This window comes from Poromitra crassiceps, assembly GCF_964638095.1.
Source record: "Poromitra crassiceps genome assembly, chromosome: 23".
Taxonomy (NCBI): Eukaryota; Metazoa; Chordata; class Actinopteri; order Beryciformes; family Melamphaidae; genus Poromitra; species Poromitra crassiceps.
The window spans coordinates 2,637,626-2,654,296 of NC_139639.1; the positions used below are offsets into that span (position 1 = coordinate 2,637,626).

The following is a 16,671-nucleotide window of genomic DNA, read 5'->3' on the forward strand; positions in this document are numbered from 1 at the left end:
GGATGGGCACGCATTCCTTCAGCGTTCACATCGTCCCAGGTGGGAATCGAACCCACGACGTTCGAGCTGTGAGGCGATAGTGCTTACCACTACACCACCGTACCTCCTTTTATATCCTCAAACAAAGTGTCTTAAAGTGTGTAATGTTAACATTAGTTAGAGAAAAAGCGAGCTCGCGCAAGTGCTGACACTGACTGCTTCACAGACTGACTGAGCTAATCTGAAAATGCTTGACTGAAAAAGGGCCGTTGCCTACCAACAAGGGCTGAGTTTCCCAACAAAGAAGCTTCTTAAGAGTTAAGAAGCTTCTTAAGGAGTTAAGAAGGCTCCAAAGAAGTGTTTCCCAAACGCCTTCTTAACAGTCGAGAAAAATAAAAAAAATAGAAGGCTCTTAAGAAGCATCTTAACTGGAGCGGCTCACTTGATGGCACTCTGAGCCCAGCAGTGGGCCACGACTCAGTGGTTGAGAAACACTGTTAACACCTAATCATGGTCATGTTAAACTTTATTAAACATTATTTATTTCAGACATGGACTGCAGTTCAAATTGCTTTATATACACAGCATACAACAAAACAGAGAAACACTACAAAATTTAAGCGACCTTGGGTTCTGTGAAAGGTGCTATATAAATCCACAACATTATAAAAGTAATCCATTCTGATTAGAGGAATATAGCCTATGGTAAAACATTTAAAACACAAGTAACCATACATACAGGGGAGATTTTCAAGTGTTCCCTAATTTTAAACACTAAAGGGTACATGAAAGAAAGGAAAAAGGGAAAAACACAAGAGGAACAGTGGACACAAGTATCTCCTTTTGCCTGACGCGGCTGGATCTGCCAGTGTTTTGTCATTAAGAAGGTGTTAAGAAGGCTCCAGACCCTTCTTACAAAACCTTCTTAACGAAAGATCATCTTAGCGCTAAGAAGCTTTTGGGAAACGCAGCCTTCTTAACGGAGGATAATTGGAAGATAATTTTAGGCTAAGAAGCAATCGGGAAACGCGTTGGCTTCGTTGGCTTCTTACGGGAGCCTTAAGAAGGGTCAAAGAAGCTTCTTAGCGCTAAGAAGCTTTTGGGAAACGCATGCCTTCGTAAAGAAGCAATTGGGAAACGCGTTTGCTTCTTAAGGGGGCCTTAAGAAGGGTTGAATTAGCTTCTTAGCGCAAAGAAGCTTTTGGGAAACCCAGCCAAGGTCAAGATTAAAAGTCCATACTCTTAACAAAAACAAAAACTTCACTGAAAAGGGACATTGCACAACAGGGATTAGGACTAGACAGTCAGCGGAGTTCAAAGACAAGTTTCCTTTACTGTGTGCTGATGAAATTTAGTAGCCTAGGATTCAGTTTTAATTTCAAAGTTAATTTCATTGTTTGTTTTGAGTTGACCTTTAAATTCAGTTCAAGCAACTAACCTTGCTAGCTTTGCATACAGAATATTATTTTATGTTAGGCTATAGTGCAAAATTGTTTTTGGTTCATTATGAAAATGTGATGGGATGAACTGGACACCATATTCTCAGTAGCCTACAAACCGCAAATCAGCAACTGTTGTTTACACACAAACATTGACTTTAATGACCTCAGAGATTACTTCTGTGTACTTATACTGTATATTATTCAACTCATCATGAGAAGACCTGTCATTCAAGCCTAATATGAAGGCTCTATGATGATTTTGAAAAAACTGCCTTTTAGAGCTCAAAATTGGCAGCCATCTTGGATTTGAAGGTAAAAAATAAGTCAAATCATTATATAAACACCAAATATGTATTCCTTGACCAGAATAAGCTCTGAAACCATGTATTGTGCATCATTGTAGGTCAAACCATTAAAAAGTTCATTTCCACGGCAGACATTTTGGATTTTGGTCTCTCAAATATTTTCCCCGCCTTTTTTAAAAATACACCCCGGCTAAATTTGTTTATTAACCCTCCTAGATGACAAATCCATTGAGAAACGGACCTTCGCTCTCCACGGTCACGGAAGTGCCACAGATGACCCTACTATAAGGAGATATCTTTTTCACAACTTGGAGATGAAAAAATTAACACTTCTAGAAACTGCTGAGGCATCCCTTTAACATAGTTCACCAAACATGAGCAGCAAACTGCATCAGACTCAGAGCAGCAGCTAGCGAGCAGCACAGAGATCACCATTATGCCTGCACAATTACCCACTAGAGAGGAACGTCCAACTCCACAGCTTCAATAATATTGTCTTAAGATCAGGTGGATGAGAGAGCGTGACGGCTAGATCCTCCATCAGCAGAGCCATGGAGGAAAACGGCCTAATTATCGCTGAATATCGGCAACTCTGAGACACGGTACCACACAGAAAGAACCGCCATTACTGCTGTTTGCACTGCAACTCAATACTGCACCCTCACTGTGTGTGTGTGTGTGTGTGTGTGAGCATGTGTGAGCGTGTGTGTGTGTGTGTGTGTGTGTGTGTGTGTGCGTGTGTGTGTGTGTGTGTGTGTGTGTGTGTGTGTGTGTGTGTGTGTGTGTGTGTGTGTGTGTGTGTGTGTGTGTGTGTGTGTGTGAGCGTGTGTGTGAGAGTGTGTGTTTAGCGCACGCATCCAAGCCATCCAATTTCAATATCCCGGCTCGCACGACACAGACGCCGGGGATACCGAGTCGCATGAGAAGCTCCTCCAACCGCTCTGCGGCGCGGTTTTGATGAACCTTCTCCAGAAGCAGCAGGCGGCGTTCATTTTCCATATAGCTCTGAAGAGAACATCGAGTAGATCCACACAAGAGAGAGGGAGATTTTAAGAGAGACTGATGGAGGAACCAGGCACCAACAACAGCAGCCACGCTGGCAAGGAGGCCGGGTTTTGCCCTTCACCAGCCCTCCACCCCTCTATCGCACCATCTCATTAAGGATGGATAGATGATCAATAGGAGAGAAGCAGTGCAAGGGGAATAGGATTAGAAATCGATGTCTTTGTTTTCTGCAGCGGGGCCAGAGATAAACACCGCCTTAAGACACTGACAAGGCCACGCGGAGCCGTTCACCGCGTTTCATGTGCGTGTGAGAGGTCACGTCTCTCTCTCTCTCTCTCTCTCTCTCTCTCTCTCTCTCTCTCTCTCTCTGTGTGTGGACAGGCAGGCATCTGCTCACAGCTTCTTCTCACACCCTGTGAGAGAGAGAGAGAGAGAGAGAGAGAGAGAGAGAGAGAGAGAGAGGCACTTTCAATCTAGATCTAGATCTTCAAGATGACCTGAGAATAGCTGGAGATGACTGGAGATGCTGATGTGGGAATATGCTGGCTGGCTCCAAAGAGACAGAGTGATGATGATGCTCTGGAGAAACCTGAGTGGGCTGCAGGGCTGCAGAGGCAAGGCGTTCTTCTGAGAGAGAGAGGTGTTAACTCCCACACACACATTCAAAAATGTACGCCCCCCGCTTTGATCTCTCTCCCCCTCTGTCCTCGCTCTCTCCTTCTCTCTCTGTCCCCTACACACACACACACACACACACACACACACACACACACACACACACACACACACACACACACACACACACACACACACACACACACACACACACACACACACACACACGCACACTCTCTCTCTCTCTCTCTCTCTCTGTCTCTCTCTCTCCCCGTTTGTTGTTCTGTTCTCCCCTGTCTCCTTTGAAAGAACAAAGGCGTGTGTTGACGTCTCCGGCAGCTTTGTGACGGCTCCCGGTTTTACTTCATCATTTTTCTTTAAGTTCAAGCCGAAATGATGAAATCCGCTGAAAGAGAGGATTTTAAAAAGACTTTTACGACGATAAATCTGCTTTCTTCCTATTCACTCTGTGTTAAACACTTAAAGGAACTAATGTGCCGCTCTTGAACCCTATCTCCATCTAGTCATAATCGATAGTGTGAAACACAGCAACAGTTGTTTTCAATGCTCTCTCATCTCGGGGGGCGGCGGCTTCAGGATCTGCTCTACTTCCTAGAACCGGTGATGTCACTGGTTCGAGGAAGTAGAGCAGATCTTGAAGCATGGCTGTTGTTCGAACTACAGATTGTAACTCTTTTTTGTAGCCCCGCGTCCACAGAGGATCAGGTGGAGAGCTTTAACCAGCTGGTGGGGGCGGAGTTTCTGCTGGCAGATGAACGGGGAGCTCTCTCTGTGCAGGAAACATGGATGGAAGTTGAACATTGTTCACCTGCAGGGGGCGTAGTGGAGAGTAAACCCAAGTAAACACAGTTTACCCTCTTTTCAGATCAACTGTATAAATTAATGAGGGGAGACGAGGTGGGTAAACTATATTCACCTTAGATAGTTTACCCACCTCTCTATTTACCACGGCACTCTGTATACCAGCCACATATTGATACAAAACCGGTTGAAAAGCACTGAAGATTTTTAGCCATATTTAGAGGAATATATCATTTTAAATTAACATTAGGATTATACTGTAGTGATGTCATTATTCAGTATTTTCTCCTTTTCTCACTCACTTGGTGACCTGCTCTCCCTTTAGGTCGTTTTACAATTACACTACAACAGACAGCAACACAGGCAGTTGCCACCTCAGATTTTTTTTTGGGGGGGGGGGGGGGGGGGGGGATGTAGGGGGACCAAATTTTTAGGGGGACAGAATGTCCCCATGTCCCCCTGCTTCCGGCGCCAGTGCTCGCATGTCTTTGGAATGTGAGAGGAAATCTGCACACAAACACGGAGAAAACATGCAAACACCACACAGTCATTGCGAGAGGGCTGTGTGTGTGTGTGTGTGTGTTTGTGTGCAGGGGGAGGGTGTTTGTGTGCAGGCCAGGGGGAGGGTGTGGGGCGGTAGAAAGATGGGGTAGGGGGGAGATGGGGGAGATGGAGAGGGACAATTTCACTCGGGCAACTCTGTCTGACACATACACTTAACACACAAGGGGGCGCACACACACACGTCACACACACACACGTCACACACACACGTCACACACACACACACACACACACACACACACACACACACACAGTCATTTTTTCCAGATGGGCTCACGGAAACACACTGCCTGTTTTTTCATCTTTAAATCGCCATCTTTCTTTCTTTGCGTCGTTTCTATTTTCCATCTTTCCCATAGCCTATATTTCATATTTGATTTTTGTTCTCTGGTTTCTCTCTCTCTCTGCATGCGTGTGTGTGTGTGTGTGTGTGTGTGTGTGTGTGTGTGTGAGAGAGAGATAGGCTATATTTAAATATATAGGCCTATATATAGAGAGAGCATGTTTTACCACAGATACTCAACCAACTTCCCAAAGGACTGCTTCGGTTCAAACCATATTGATCCATTTCTGATGGTTTCTTTCTGCCTCTAACATACACCATGAGAGAGAGAGAGAGAGAGATAGAGAGAGAGAGAGAGAGAGAGAGTTCAGATCTGAAGAATTCATAGCATCATGGTTATGGGTTAGAATGTCAGTGAGCTGTGGAGCGGTGAGAGGAGGGCCAACGGAGGCTTTTAAAACAATACGATCTTTACAGATCACAAATCAAAATGAATTATGGACCATCTCATAAGGATGTGCCTTCATGAAATCTAATATGCCAGTTCACTGAAGGTGCTTGAAGGTTCTGGTATTCAAGATTTTAAGTTGAGATTTCAATCAAGCTGTGGCAGAAGACTTTATTTTCTGAGATATTCTGTTGCCATCTAGTGGCCGACTTTTGCAAATACAAGTTTATTCAACCAGGTGAGGGCTGTGTGCTTTGCTGCTGTTGTGTGAAACTCTGCTATGCGATGTAAAGAAAATCGAAAAGCAAAATATATATTTTTTACACAACATAATCTTTATTTTCTTTTACACTGTTGCCTACAAACAGGCATATTGATATCAGCAGACACAAATGTTACATTAATATGTCACAGCAGTGCTCGACAAAGACAGCAACGTCTATGGTAAATCTTGTTGCAACAAGTATTCCCATGTATGGAAGAAGGAACATGTGGTTATAGCGAGTGTAGGTAGATTTATTTTCTGACTTTCTGTACACAAAACTGTTATTTCCTTTAGTTAATTTCTTTATTTTATTTTGTTTATTCGTGATTGTCCCAGTGCCAGTAGACAGTGGGGATGTGCATATTTCATAGTTCTCACACAGCCAACATGCTTATAGCTGGTAGCAGAATTTCACTGCCTATAACAACATTATGGAATTTACACTTTTGACAATTAGGCAGGACAAAAAAACAAAACATTATTTTTTAACATTTACGTGTCTCTCGTCTCAACCACACATTCACACACATGCAAACACTCACATGCACACACAGAGACATACGGGCACATACAGTACAGACTTACATGCATGAGTGTAAGCACACACACATACACACAGTATCTACAATTTACAAAAATTAATTATATTCACTTTTTTTCATATCTCCCCTGTCTTCCTAAATCCCGGAAAGGTGTAATTGCAACGCTCCTATTGTTTTGACTCGAAGATTTGGTACTTATTCACAAAATATTTGCATATAAATGTTTTTTTTTTTAATATATATGTATATATTATATTATATATGTATCTCTAAATTTATTTTCTTCTTCATTCTGTGTGATCCAAAAACAATTTTGAAAATGAGTGAGTCAGTAAGGCATTATGAACACAACATACATGTCGGATCAAAGTTTCTTAAGTGGACCACCAGACACTACTGACAATAAATAAATAAATAAATAAATAAATAAATAAATAAATAAATAAATAAATAAATAAATAAATAAAATCACTGAGAGAATACTGTGCGTACATAACACACACACACACAAAGACATCAACTGACTGCAATTTCAAACAGCGGATGAAAGCAAGACGAAAGATAACAAAACATGTACAGTTTCAAAAAGACCTGGATGTACATTGTTAAAGTGCTAAAAATAAAATTATATACATTTGAGATTTTGTGAAAAGACATGCCCCTGTCCCCCTTTTTGAAAAGTTAACAAAATAAATACATGAATCAACGCTAAAGTAGTTGAGCAGTAGTCAAGGATTGAAAAGCAAGGTAAAATGTTTGTCTGTATTGCATAGCCAGCGCTGGTACAGTGTAGCGTACCACCCACGAACACTATGGAAACGCTACGAACCCTCCGCTCCAGGCAGGACGACTGCAACAACACCTGACTGTTTTTTTTTTCTTCCTTTACTAGAAGACCTAAGCTCGAAGAATACTTACTTATAAGTATATATACTTAAGTGACTTCAGAACATGATATTGGTGACAGGACATGGTTTTGGGACGCAAAACACAGGAGGAGCACGTTCCACAGCACAACGAAAGCAGCCACAGTGCCACTCTTTCTACCTTTAGCTGATTGTATGTGATTTGAGTTCATTTCTTTTCCTGATGGCAGTCACATACTCCAGCAAATGTCTTTTTTTTGCATACTATTTAGATAACAAGTGTGTGTGTGTGTGTGTGTGTGTGTGTGTGTGTGTGTGTGTGTGTGTGTGTGTGTGTGTGTGTGTGTGTGTGTGTGTGTGTGTGTGTTTGCGCGCGTATGTTTGTATGCTTATGCTTGTTCCTGCATGTGTGTTTTTCGTTGGTCTCTCTCACAGTTGGCAAAGCAAGCCTCCACATGCAGCTTGGGACAACCAGCAATGAAGATCAGATCTTCTCAGCGTGTCCTGGTGGCTTTATGATATGTCAGAGCTTATCAATGCAGAGTCAGACTCTGGCACTTCCATTCCCACTGACAAGTTAGTGCTGGAGGAAGCAGAGAGAGAGAGAGAAGAAGAGAGGTCATAAACTATAAGAGAAAATGCAGGTATCTACACCCTCTGGTGTGATAGTATCTGCAGAAGCTTGATAAAGCATGAATGAACAGTGGACTTACTGTCTGGTTCTCCCCATCCGAGCTCCTTCTGGACTCTGAGCCGCCGTGTAGAGGAGAATACACCCAGCTCCGATCCTCCTGAGCCTGTTGTTACCACACACGGGCCAGCAGAGGGCAGCAGCGGAGGAGAGGAGAGGAGTAGGAGAGGAGAGGAGAGGAGAGGAGAGGAGAGGAGAGGAGAGGAGAGGAGAGGAGAGGAGAGGAGAGGAGAGGAGAGGAGAGGAGAGGAGAGGAGAGGACACATATATAAATACATTCCTCAAACATTGGACAGTTTAAAGCTGCATTATGCAATTTCGCACATTGGTGGCTCCAAAAAGCATTGAGATGTAACTAACGAGGTAACTAACAGGAAAATTTGTAAGTTCAATACTCAGAAATCATGTAACGTGACGCCAATAAACTACAGAACGCATTCGCGTTGAACAACCCGGTCGGTCTATGATGGATTTTACCAAAGGAAACCAAAGGGTCTAGAGAGGCAAAAGATCCAGTTTGTATTTTAGTCCTACGTTACACTTTTTCACATTTGTGTGCACTTCTCTGGTGCGCAATCCTGAAACGCTAGTGCGCACGTCAGAATTTAATTAGCCTGAAATCGGGCGAAGCTACAGCGTCTGAATTAAGGGCGTGTCTTGTACTGCAGCCCCACTTTGCTGATAGGCTGATATAGGAAAGGTGCAATTTGACATGAGAATCTTGCCTAGTGCAGCTTTAGTAAGGATGCCGGCATTTAGTGAAACAGGATGTCAGCGTTTAGTAAAACAGGAAGTCAGCGTCACTCGGAGAGATTTCATTCCAGCCGGGCAGGACCACACTAATCAGCTCGCGCAGCTAATTACACCCGAGTGCTACTGACTCAGCTGGAGGGAAGTCATCACTAGGAGCACAAAGACAGTGCAAGCTGCTCCTGTGCAGGTCCAAGACACTCAAACAGTTTCCCTTCATTGGTAGCTGCATGCTCCGCTAAAATGCATGTAGCAACGGGCCTTCAGAGGTGAGTTTGAATTTGCAGTGCGTTTGTGTCCACTTAAAACACATGTGAAAAGCTGTGCTCCACTGTACTGACAAGACTTTTGAGGGGTCAACAAGCCGCTCTCCGGCTAGCAAGACAAACGACTCTAACTAGCTTGGTGGTGACTTACATTGTAACTTGAGCTAGAGTTTAGCTTACGGCGGCCTAGAACCGGAGAGTACACCCAATATCTGCCATCTGCATACTGATGGATGGATGGACACACACACACACACACACACACACAGATGCACACACACACATACACACACACACACACATACACATATAATATGTGCATGGGAGAAGGATGGGCGTGGAGAGAGGTGAAGGGAAATGACAATGGGGGAGACAGATGGGGGGAAGATGTGATGGGGGAGACAGATGAGGGGAGGATGTGATGGGGGAGACAGATGAGGGGAAGATGTGATGGGGGAGACAGATGAGGGGAAGATGTGATGGGGGAGACAGATGAGGGGAGGATGTGATGGGGGAGACAGATGAGGGGAAGATGTGATGGGGGAGACAGATGAGGGGAAGATGTGATGGGGGAGACAGATGAGGGGAAGATGTGATGGGGGAGACAGATGAGGCGGAGGCATTAGGAGGGGTGTGATGGAGGAGAGAGAAAACAAGGAAAAGAGAAGAAGAATGGAGAATAAATGACATTATGTAAAATATGAAATGATTCACACACAAAGTAAATCAGAGGAGAACAATGCAGTTGTGGAGAATTATGGAGATGGTGATGATGATGTCAGGGAGCGTGAATGCAGACTGACAGATATCATTACTGTAGTATGCACACACACACACATGCTGTGCAGGGGGGCGGGCACACAACCCGAATGTAATGCTGAGGCATTCAAAAGCATTAAACCATGACTGATGACAGCCTCGTGCTCCAGAAAGAACAGAAAAGACAGTTAGGTCAGTGAAGGCACCCCGTAATGACATGCAAGCACACCCCCTCCCTCCCTCCCTCCCTCCCTCCTCCCCCCTCACCCTCATAACTCTACCACGCTGTCCTGACGGCTGCGCCACTGGAAGAGACCCAGACGAGCCGGACAAAAAACAGAGAGAGGAAAAAGCATCTTTTTACTCTCTGGGGAGAGGACGGACATGACAACAACAGTGCCACACGGTGGCTGAAACGGCACTGACCCAAATCGTCGAATTCATTCTGAAATGCATGGTGCTGTTATCACAAGGATGTTATCACAAGGATATTAGATCCTTGTGAAACACTTAGCAGTCATGAAGATTGATTTTCATGATGAGGGAGACTGGGGGCACACTAGAGGATCATCGGGGCCGGCGAACACATTTGGCCATCTTGAAATTCAGGAGGAGAGGAACGCCTGTTCAGGGGACGAATCTAGGGCGTCTTCTAGTGTGTCCCCAGGCTGGTAGGCAGTTCACTTGACAGCTCAGTATGGCTTGTTGGTTCAGCCATGCCAAACAGGCGTATTATACACAAAACAACAACTACAACTACAACAACAAAATACAAAACAAAACAAAAAAGTGGGCCAGACTTACAAAGTAGATGTCGGAAACCTGCACCTCCCCATCCAAGGAGTTGTGGCTGCTGGACACAGACAGCCGATTGGACGACGCGTGCACCTGGGGGCTGGGAGGCAGGGAGGAGGGAGGGGTGGAGGGCAGGTGGGAGGCACTCAGGGCGGGGGAGGGAGGAGCCCCGGCGGGGCTGATGGGGGTAAACGCCGAGGCGTGGGGGGGGTGGTGGGCGGGGGGTTTCAGAGTGGGAGGAGTTAGTGAAGAATGTGGAGTGGAGGAGGAGGAGGAGTGAGGGGCGGGGCGAGGGGTGGGAGAGGGCAGAGGGGAGGAGGACTGGGCGGCCGCAGCAGGACCGCAGGGATCGGCGGAGAGACGGACGGATGGAGGGAGAGTGGAGGGAGGCTGGCCGGACGAGGGAGCGGCCGAGAGGGAGGGAGGGGGGAGGGTGGAGGAGGCATGTGCTGAGCTGGACGACGTCACGCGTGTCATCTCTGTGAGCTCCGTGCTCTTCGGGACGTTACTGTGAGAAGCCAGAGAGAAGAGACGCTGACCAAACACCGTCACACAGGGAGTGTGTATGTGTGTGCGTGTGTGTGTGTGTGTGTGTGTGTGTGTGTGTACCTGAGCTCCACCTCCACGGTAATGGTCTCCTGCTTTTCCTCGTGCACCTCAACTACCTCCTGTTGTGACCTGGAAGTACGTGGGACAACACAGGATGTGACATCAGCAGTACGCAGGACAACACAGGATGTGACATCAGCAGTACGCAGGACAACACAGGATGTGACATCAGCAGGCAAGGAAAGAGCGTTATGGTTGAGAAGCAGATGTCTGGTGACTGAATGGTTATGGTTGGGAAGCATCAGAAGATGTCTGGTGACTGAATGGTTATGGTTGAGAAGCATCAGAAGATGTCTGGTGACTGAATGGTTATGGTTGAGAAGCATCAGAAGATGTCTGGTGACTGAATGGTTATGGTTGGGAAGCATCAGAAGATGTCTGGTGACTGAATGGTTATGGTTGGGAAGCATCAGAAGATGTCTGGTGGCTGAATGGTTATGGTTGAGAAGCATCAGAAGATGTCTGGTGACTGAATGGTTATGGTTGGGAAGCATCAGAAGATGTCTGGTGACTGAATGGTTATGGTTGGGAAGCATCAGAAGATGTCTGGTGACTGAATGGTTATGGTTGGGAAGCATCAGAAGATGTCTGGTGGCTGAATGGAATCCTGCTTTGTGTGTGTTTGCACTGATGGATGTGTGGCACTGCATATTCACCTGAGCACACTTGGCGAGTGCATCTGCCTCCTGTAGCGCGGGTGCTCCGGCGTGTCGAAGGGGGAGCTGGGCAGGGAGTTGTTGGAGGAGAGGGTGGTCGCGATGGACGCCGTGGTGGCGTCCTCAAAGGAAGGAGGCGTGCAGGGCGGCTCTCTCCCTGAGGAGCAGGATGAGATGACAGACAGAAAGAGACTGAGAGGTCTGAAACCAGCGTGTGTCAGCGACGTGGCAAGACGAGGACATGTGAGAAGAGAATAAACAACGCAAGTCCAATGCTTTAACAGAAGTCATTGTCAAATACAGTGTGTACCATGGAGCGTACTACTGTCCTGCTTCTATGCTCAGCTGGACGATACACCTATACACCTTATATCACTGTTGGTCCTGACCTCGTGGGCTTTATGAAACCAGAAGAAACGCCAAAGGATAAAGAACATGCATGGTGATGATGATAAAACGAGTCTTTCTTAGTTCCTGAAAAGTTGACATTTTGCAGAGACAGACAGTAAAGGCTTTATATGGTTATAAGACAAGTGTCTGTCGTCTCTTAAGACACACATAAAATACGTAAAGAAAACGCATAAGTATGTACAGCATTTTGGTCTTAAGACACGGTCGACAGACAAACTGTAAATGATGAACATTTGCTTTTGCACACCCTGCACATTATGACCTTAAACTGAATTGTACTGTGTAGCGGTTGACTGCCGCTTGTATCTGTCAAGTTTTTGGTAGCAAACAACAATGCAATTTCCCCCACAGGGATCATAAAAGGTGCACCTCATTTAATTCACGGAGAATGGGTGGAAAACAGGCACATCCTGTATGTCAACAGGCACATCCTGTTTGTCAACAGGTACATCCTGTTTGTCAACAGGTGCCAGACAGAAAACAGGACATAGTCGATGGAGAGTGCACGCTGTAGAGCTCCCAGAGGTCTGTTTGATGAATACCACTAAGTGACATTTGGAGCTGTCATGCTCCTCGTCGCCACATAGAAAATGAAAATGCAATCCAAATCCAACAGGGTGCCAGGTTCAATAACAACAAGGTTAGCTTCATAAACAAGGTAGAGACTGAGGGCTGATTCTGGTTCTTCCTCGTTGGATTCTGACCCAATTCAGTCCAGATCATTGGAGTTGTTGAGCGTGCGATTTTGAGGTGAACCTTATTGATCCTTGTGGGGGCAATTTTTTTGTATTGTATATCGCCTCATTTCATCTCGTGACAAAACAGTCTGGCGTTAACGGCGTTTACAAAGAAGTCGTACCATCCTCCTCCAGCAGGGGGAAGCCACGAGCTCCCCGCAGGTTCTCCAAGTTGTCCAGGTTCTCCTGCCTCTCGCTGTCACTCACTGAGGGACGCTGGCCACCCTTGGACATGGACAGAGGGCCTCGCCCCCGCTTAGACGGAGACGAGCGCAGCGCTGTGAGAACACAGGGCAGGTTACTAGTGCGCTCATTCAAAAAAAGTAAGATGCCTTGATAATTAATTCAAACGTGTAATAATTAATAATAAATGAATAATTAATTAATTCAAATGTGTAAACTCACAGCAACTCTTCCTGAACACAATGGAGTTGCAGAATTTGAAGAACCGCTCAGCGTAGAAACTGGGTCTGTGAACGGACACTGTGTCCTGAGAGAAGAGAGGAGAGAGAGAGAGGAGAGAGGGAGAGAGACGTGTGAAGAGGCGGAGCAACACAGAGGACGGGACAGAGAGAGAAGGAGACAGAAAGCATCACTCATTGATGTGTTTGGTCAATTATTCAGCTGTAAGCAGAGCAGCAGAGAGCGGTCACAGTCAGCGTCTATCAGATGCTGACTTCATGTCTGTAACTCTACACACAGCTCAGCTCATAGAGAGGCACTTCCTGCTTCAGCACTGTACCAGAGATTTTCATCCGCCATTTATTTTCCCATAGACATTTCGTAAAATGCGTATAAAAAGAGTTTTACTTCGGCAAACCAAACGGTTCAGCTGAGCTATAATCGGGAGAGACCATAGAACATAAACAAAAAAACAACAACATTGAAAAAATATTTTCTTCAAACCCGCATTTTTTTACGTTTAGGTCCGAGTGAAATGTTATGCGATCTCTCCTGTTTCTAAATATATCTGTACCATTTGGTTTGAACTAGTAAAACTCTTTTTATAAGCATTTTATGAAATGTGTATGAGAAAATAAATGGCGGATGAAAATCTCTGGTACAGTGCTGAAGCAGGAAGTGACGTTCCAGTTTGCCTCTCTATTGTGATCTGGCTCAACTAGGTGTGGTTTTCTTGCATAACTTTTATCAATGATGCTGTGAACGCTACTCACTCCGTCATGGATGAGGGACTTCCACGAGTGCTCCAGTTTCTTAATCATCCTGTCAGACGAGAAATGAAAAAGGATTATATTCTACTCTCAGTGACTCGTTATTAGTGGGTAAAGAGAGGGCAGGATCAATAGATTATGACTCCACTTGTCACTTTGACACGATTAATAGATCTGATTTGGAAGATCAGATTTCCAGATGGGTCTCTCAGATCTCTACAGCCACACTCGCTGTGAAAACAGATGTGTGTCTCCTATGGCTGTATATTTATTTCAATTTGTGTCTGGATTATTTTTCCTCCTCTCTGAGATAAGATGGAACTGATACCAGTGTGAGAACATGTTTTTTTCATTGTGAGAAACTCTGAAAGCTTAGGCTTCTCACAGATGGTTGTTTATAGTAATTACTGTATATCAACGTCACATAATTGATGCGGTACTGATTTGATATTAAAATGCTACACCTTTATAGCACCTTTAAAGCCAGCAGTGATGTGTGGTGATGGGTACCTGTAGGACTGTAGGATGTCAATGATTCCAATGAACAGCAGGAGGCGCTCTCCTTTGCTACCCACAGCCGGAATACCACCCATACTGGAGACAGACGAAGAAGATGCTAGTATTTAATTGATCTGTTGAGCACACATTTTAAAATGGTGTGTGTGTGTGTGTGTGTGTGTGTGTGTGTGTTTAGATCTAGTAAATGTAGAGCGTTATTTAGCGCCCTCCCGACAAACTAGCATGACATGGTTGGTACCAATGCAGGCCTTAGGTCTTCTAGTTCCATATGCTACCAGAAGCTTCACTCTGGCTTTAAAAGCCCCTGGCTTTGAGCCTGCTTCAGCCATTTGATTTGTATCACTATGAAATCGGGAGATTAACAGGAGAGATTACCAAGTGGGAGGAGCACAGCGGGAGAGAGGGTTAAAAATAGCGATACTCCCGCGAAAATCGGGAGTGCAGGCATGTGACATGCTGTTATAAATAAATAAATAAATAAATAAATAAATAAATAAATAAATAAATAAATAAATAAATAAATAAATAAATAAACAAACAAACAAACAAACAAACAAACTGACTGAGTGACATGAATACTTTTGCCGTGTGTGTGACTTACGTGGCGTCGTGGTCCTGCGTGTCCCTGCACGTGGAGCCTCCCTGGATGGACTCCATGGCTGTGGAGTACAGGGACCTCTGGGGTGCCGGCTTCTTCTCGTCCCCCAGGCCAGGTGAGCCCTGGGCCTGCTGCTCCCGCTCCGCCTGCGTCTGGTTGTGGACCCCCAGCAGCAAACTGTAGTCCATGATCTTAAAACTCTCCAGGACCTGGCCGGCACGCAATACAATCTTTCAACACTTTTGCTACACTGGCCAGAAAGTTGCAACATTTTTGGAGTTTATTTTCCATACGAGCATAAGCATAACAAACATAACATTCCAATCCACTTCCTACTCCTGCATTCCTCTACTCCCTTATTTAATCTTTCCCTCGCTCTCTCCTTGCCTTTCTCTGACAGCAATATCTGATCTGCTTGTATCACACTTATTCTATTTATTGACCAGCCAACTACCAGTTGTGCCGCATTGTTCAAACAAGAAATATAAACTGTGTTAACAACAAGCTATTTCTATGAACAAGGACACACAGTGCCACAGCAGGGGAACAAACAAAGGCTAATATGTAAGGGAGTTACTTTCTGGATCCATGAGGTGTTATGGATTTTAAAATGGGAAGAAGCAGGGGGCACTTTTCCCACACAATGTGACAAGTTTTAGGTGAGGAACAAAACGATAAATTTGCAATTCCAAATATATCCCTAGTCTAAACTAGCCCTCTGTATTCCCAACCTCACCCTCTCCTCATCTCTTCCCATTCCATCGAGTGCGTTTACATGCACACGAATAAACAGATTTCTAGAGTTACCTGATTATTCAAGTGTCGTGTAAACACCCTCCTTTATCGGATAAAGGCTGTTACTGCTGAGTCATCAGGTTTATTCACTGCAGTCAATCACGCACTTTGAGGTGAGTTCCCGTTACTTACTAAAGTGCAGGTAAACGTGGAAATCAGATTATTCTCAGTTATCCGATTATTGTTTGCATGTAAACGCACTCAGTCCTCCATCCCTCCCCCCCCGCCTTCTCTCTCTCTCACCAGACAGTCCCTCTGCAGGGTTTTGACCAGGGCGTTGTATGTGTCCTGGTCCAGATTGAGCCCGTCGGGAACGTCGTTCAGGAAGTCCAGGTCTTTGAAGGTGGGCCTGGACTTCTCCCTCTCCTTCTTGGACGCTCGCCTCTTGTAGGTGGAGCCCTTCAGGTCGAACTTGAGGTGCATGCGTACGGCGCGCGGCAAAACGTTGTTCATCACGCAGATCCTGATGTTCTTGCCCCCGCACTGGACACAGTAGAGGCCAAAGAACTTTGGCAGTAAAGTCCGGGGGTTCTGGTTCAAGTTCTGGAGAGAGAGGCAGAAGAAGAGGAGGCGGGGTAGACTTAAGTTCTCAGTCTCTATCCGTGTCGCTCGACCAGAGAGATTTCATTGTTCAAACTGGGTGGAAACAGTTTGAGACTTTAGAAGACAATCCAGGGTCTTCACAAAGGGGCACAGGTTGTTAGCCGCTAGCGGACCTTCAAACTACTATTTTTGACAAGAAGTCCCAGGACGATTGGTAAGCGGAGATCTCCAATT

General features: G+C 45.3%; 1 protein-coding gene across 1 annotated transcript in view; it reads right to left on the reverse strand.

Moving 5' to 3' along the window:
* LOC310797350 (phosphatidylinositol 4-phosphate 5-kinase type-1 gamma-like) overlaps nucleotides 1-16,671 on the reverse strand; it is a gene marked incomplete at both ends in the record, with an annotated part of 30,705 nt that overhangs the window by 4,143 nt on the left and 9,891 nt on the right. The window contains 12 exons of the mRNA XM_083659721.1: nucleotides 2,638-2,731; nucleotides 7,850-7,933; nucleotides 8,995-9,069; nucleotides 10,407-10,905; nucleotides 11,007-11,075; nucleotides 11,663-11,819; nucleotides 12,933-13,088; nucleotides 13,216-13,300; nucleotides 13,986-14,034; nucleotides 14,493-14,576; nucleotides 15,103-15,308; nucleotides 16,138-16,437. Of these exons, the coding sequence (XP_083515847.1) occupies nucleotides 2,638-2,731; nucleotides 7,850-7,933; nucleotides 8,995-9,069; nucleotides 10,407-10,905; nucleotides 11,007-11,075; nucleotides 11,663-11,819; nucleotides 12,933-13,088; nucleotides 13,216-13,300; nucleotides 13,986-14,034; nucleotides 14,493-14,576; nucleotides 15,103-15,308; nucleotides 16,138-16,437 (1,858 nt within the window). The remainder of the gene's footprint in view (nucleotides 1-2,637; nucleotides 2,732-7,849; nucleotides 7,934-8,994; nucleotides 9,070-10,406; nucleotides 10,906-11,006; nucleotides 11,076-11,662; nucleotides 11,820-12,932; nucleotides 13,089-13,215; nucleotides 13,301-13,985; nucleotides 14,035-14,492; nucleotides 14,577-15,102; nucleotides 15,309-16,137; nucleotides 16,438-16,671) is intronic.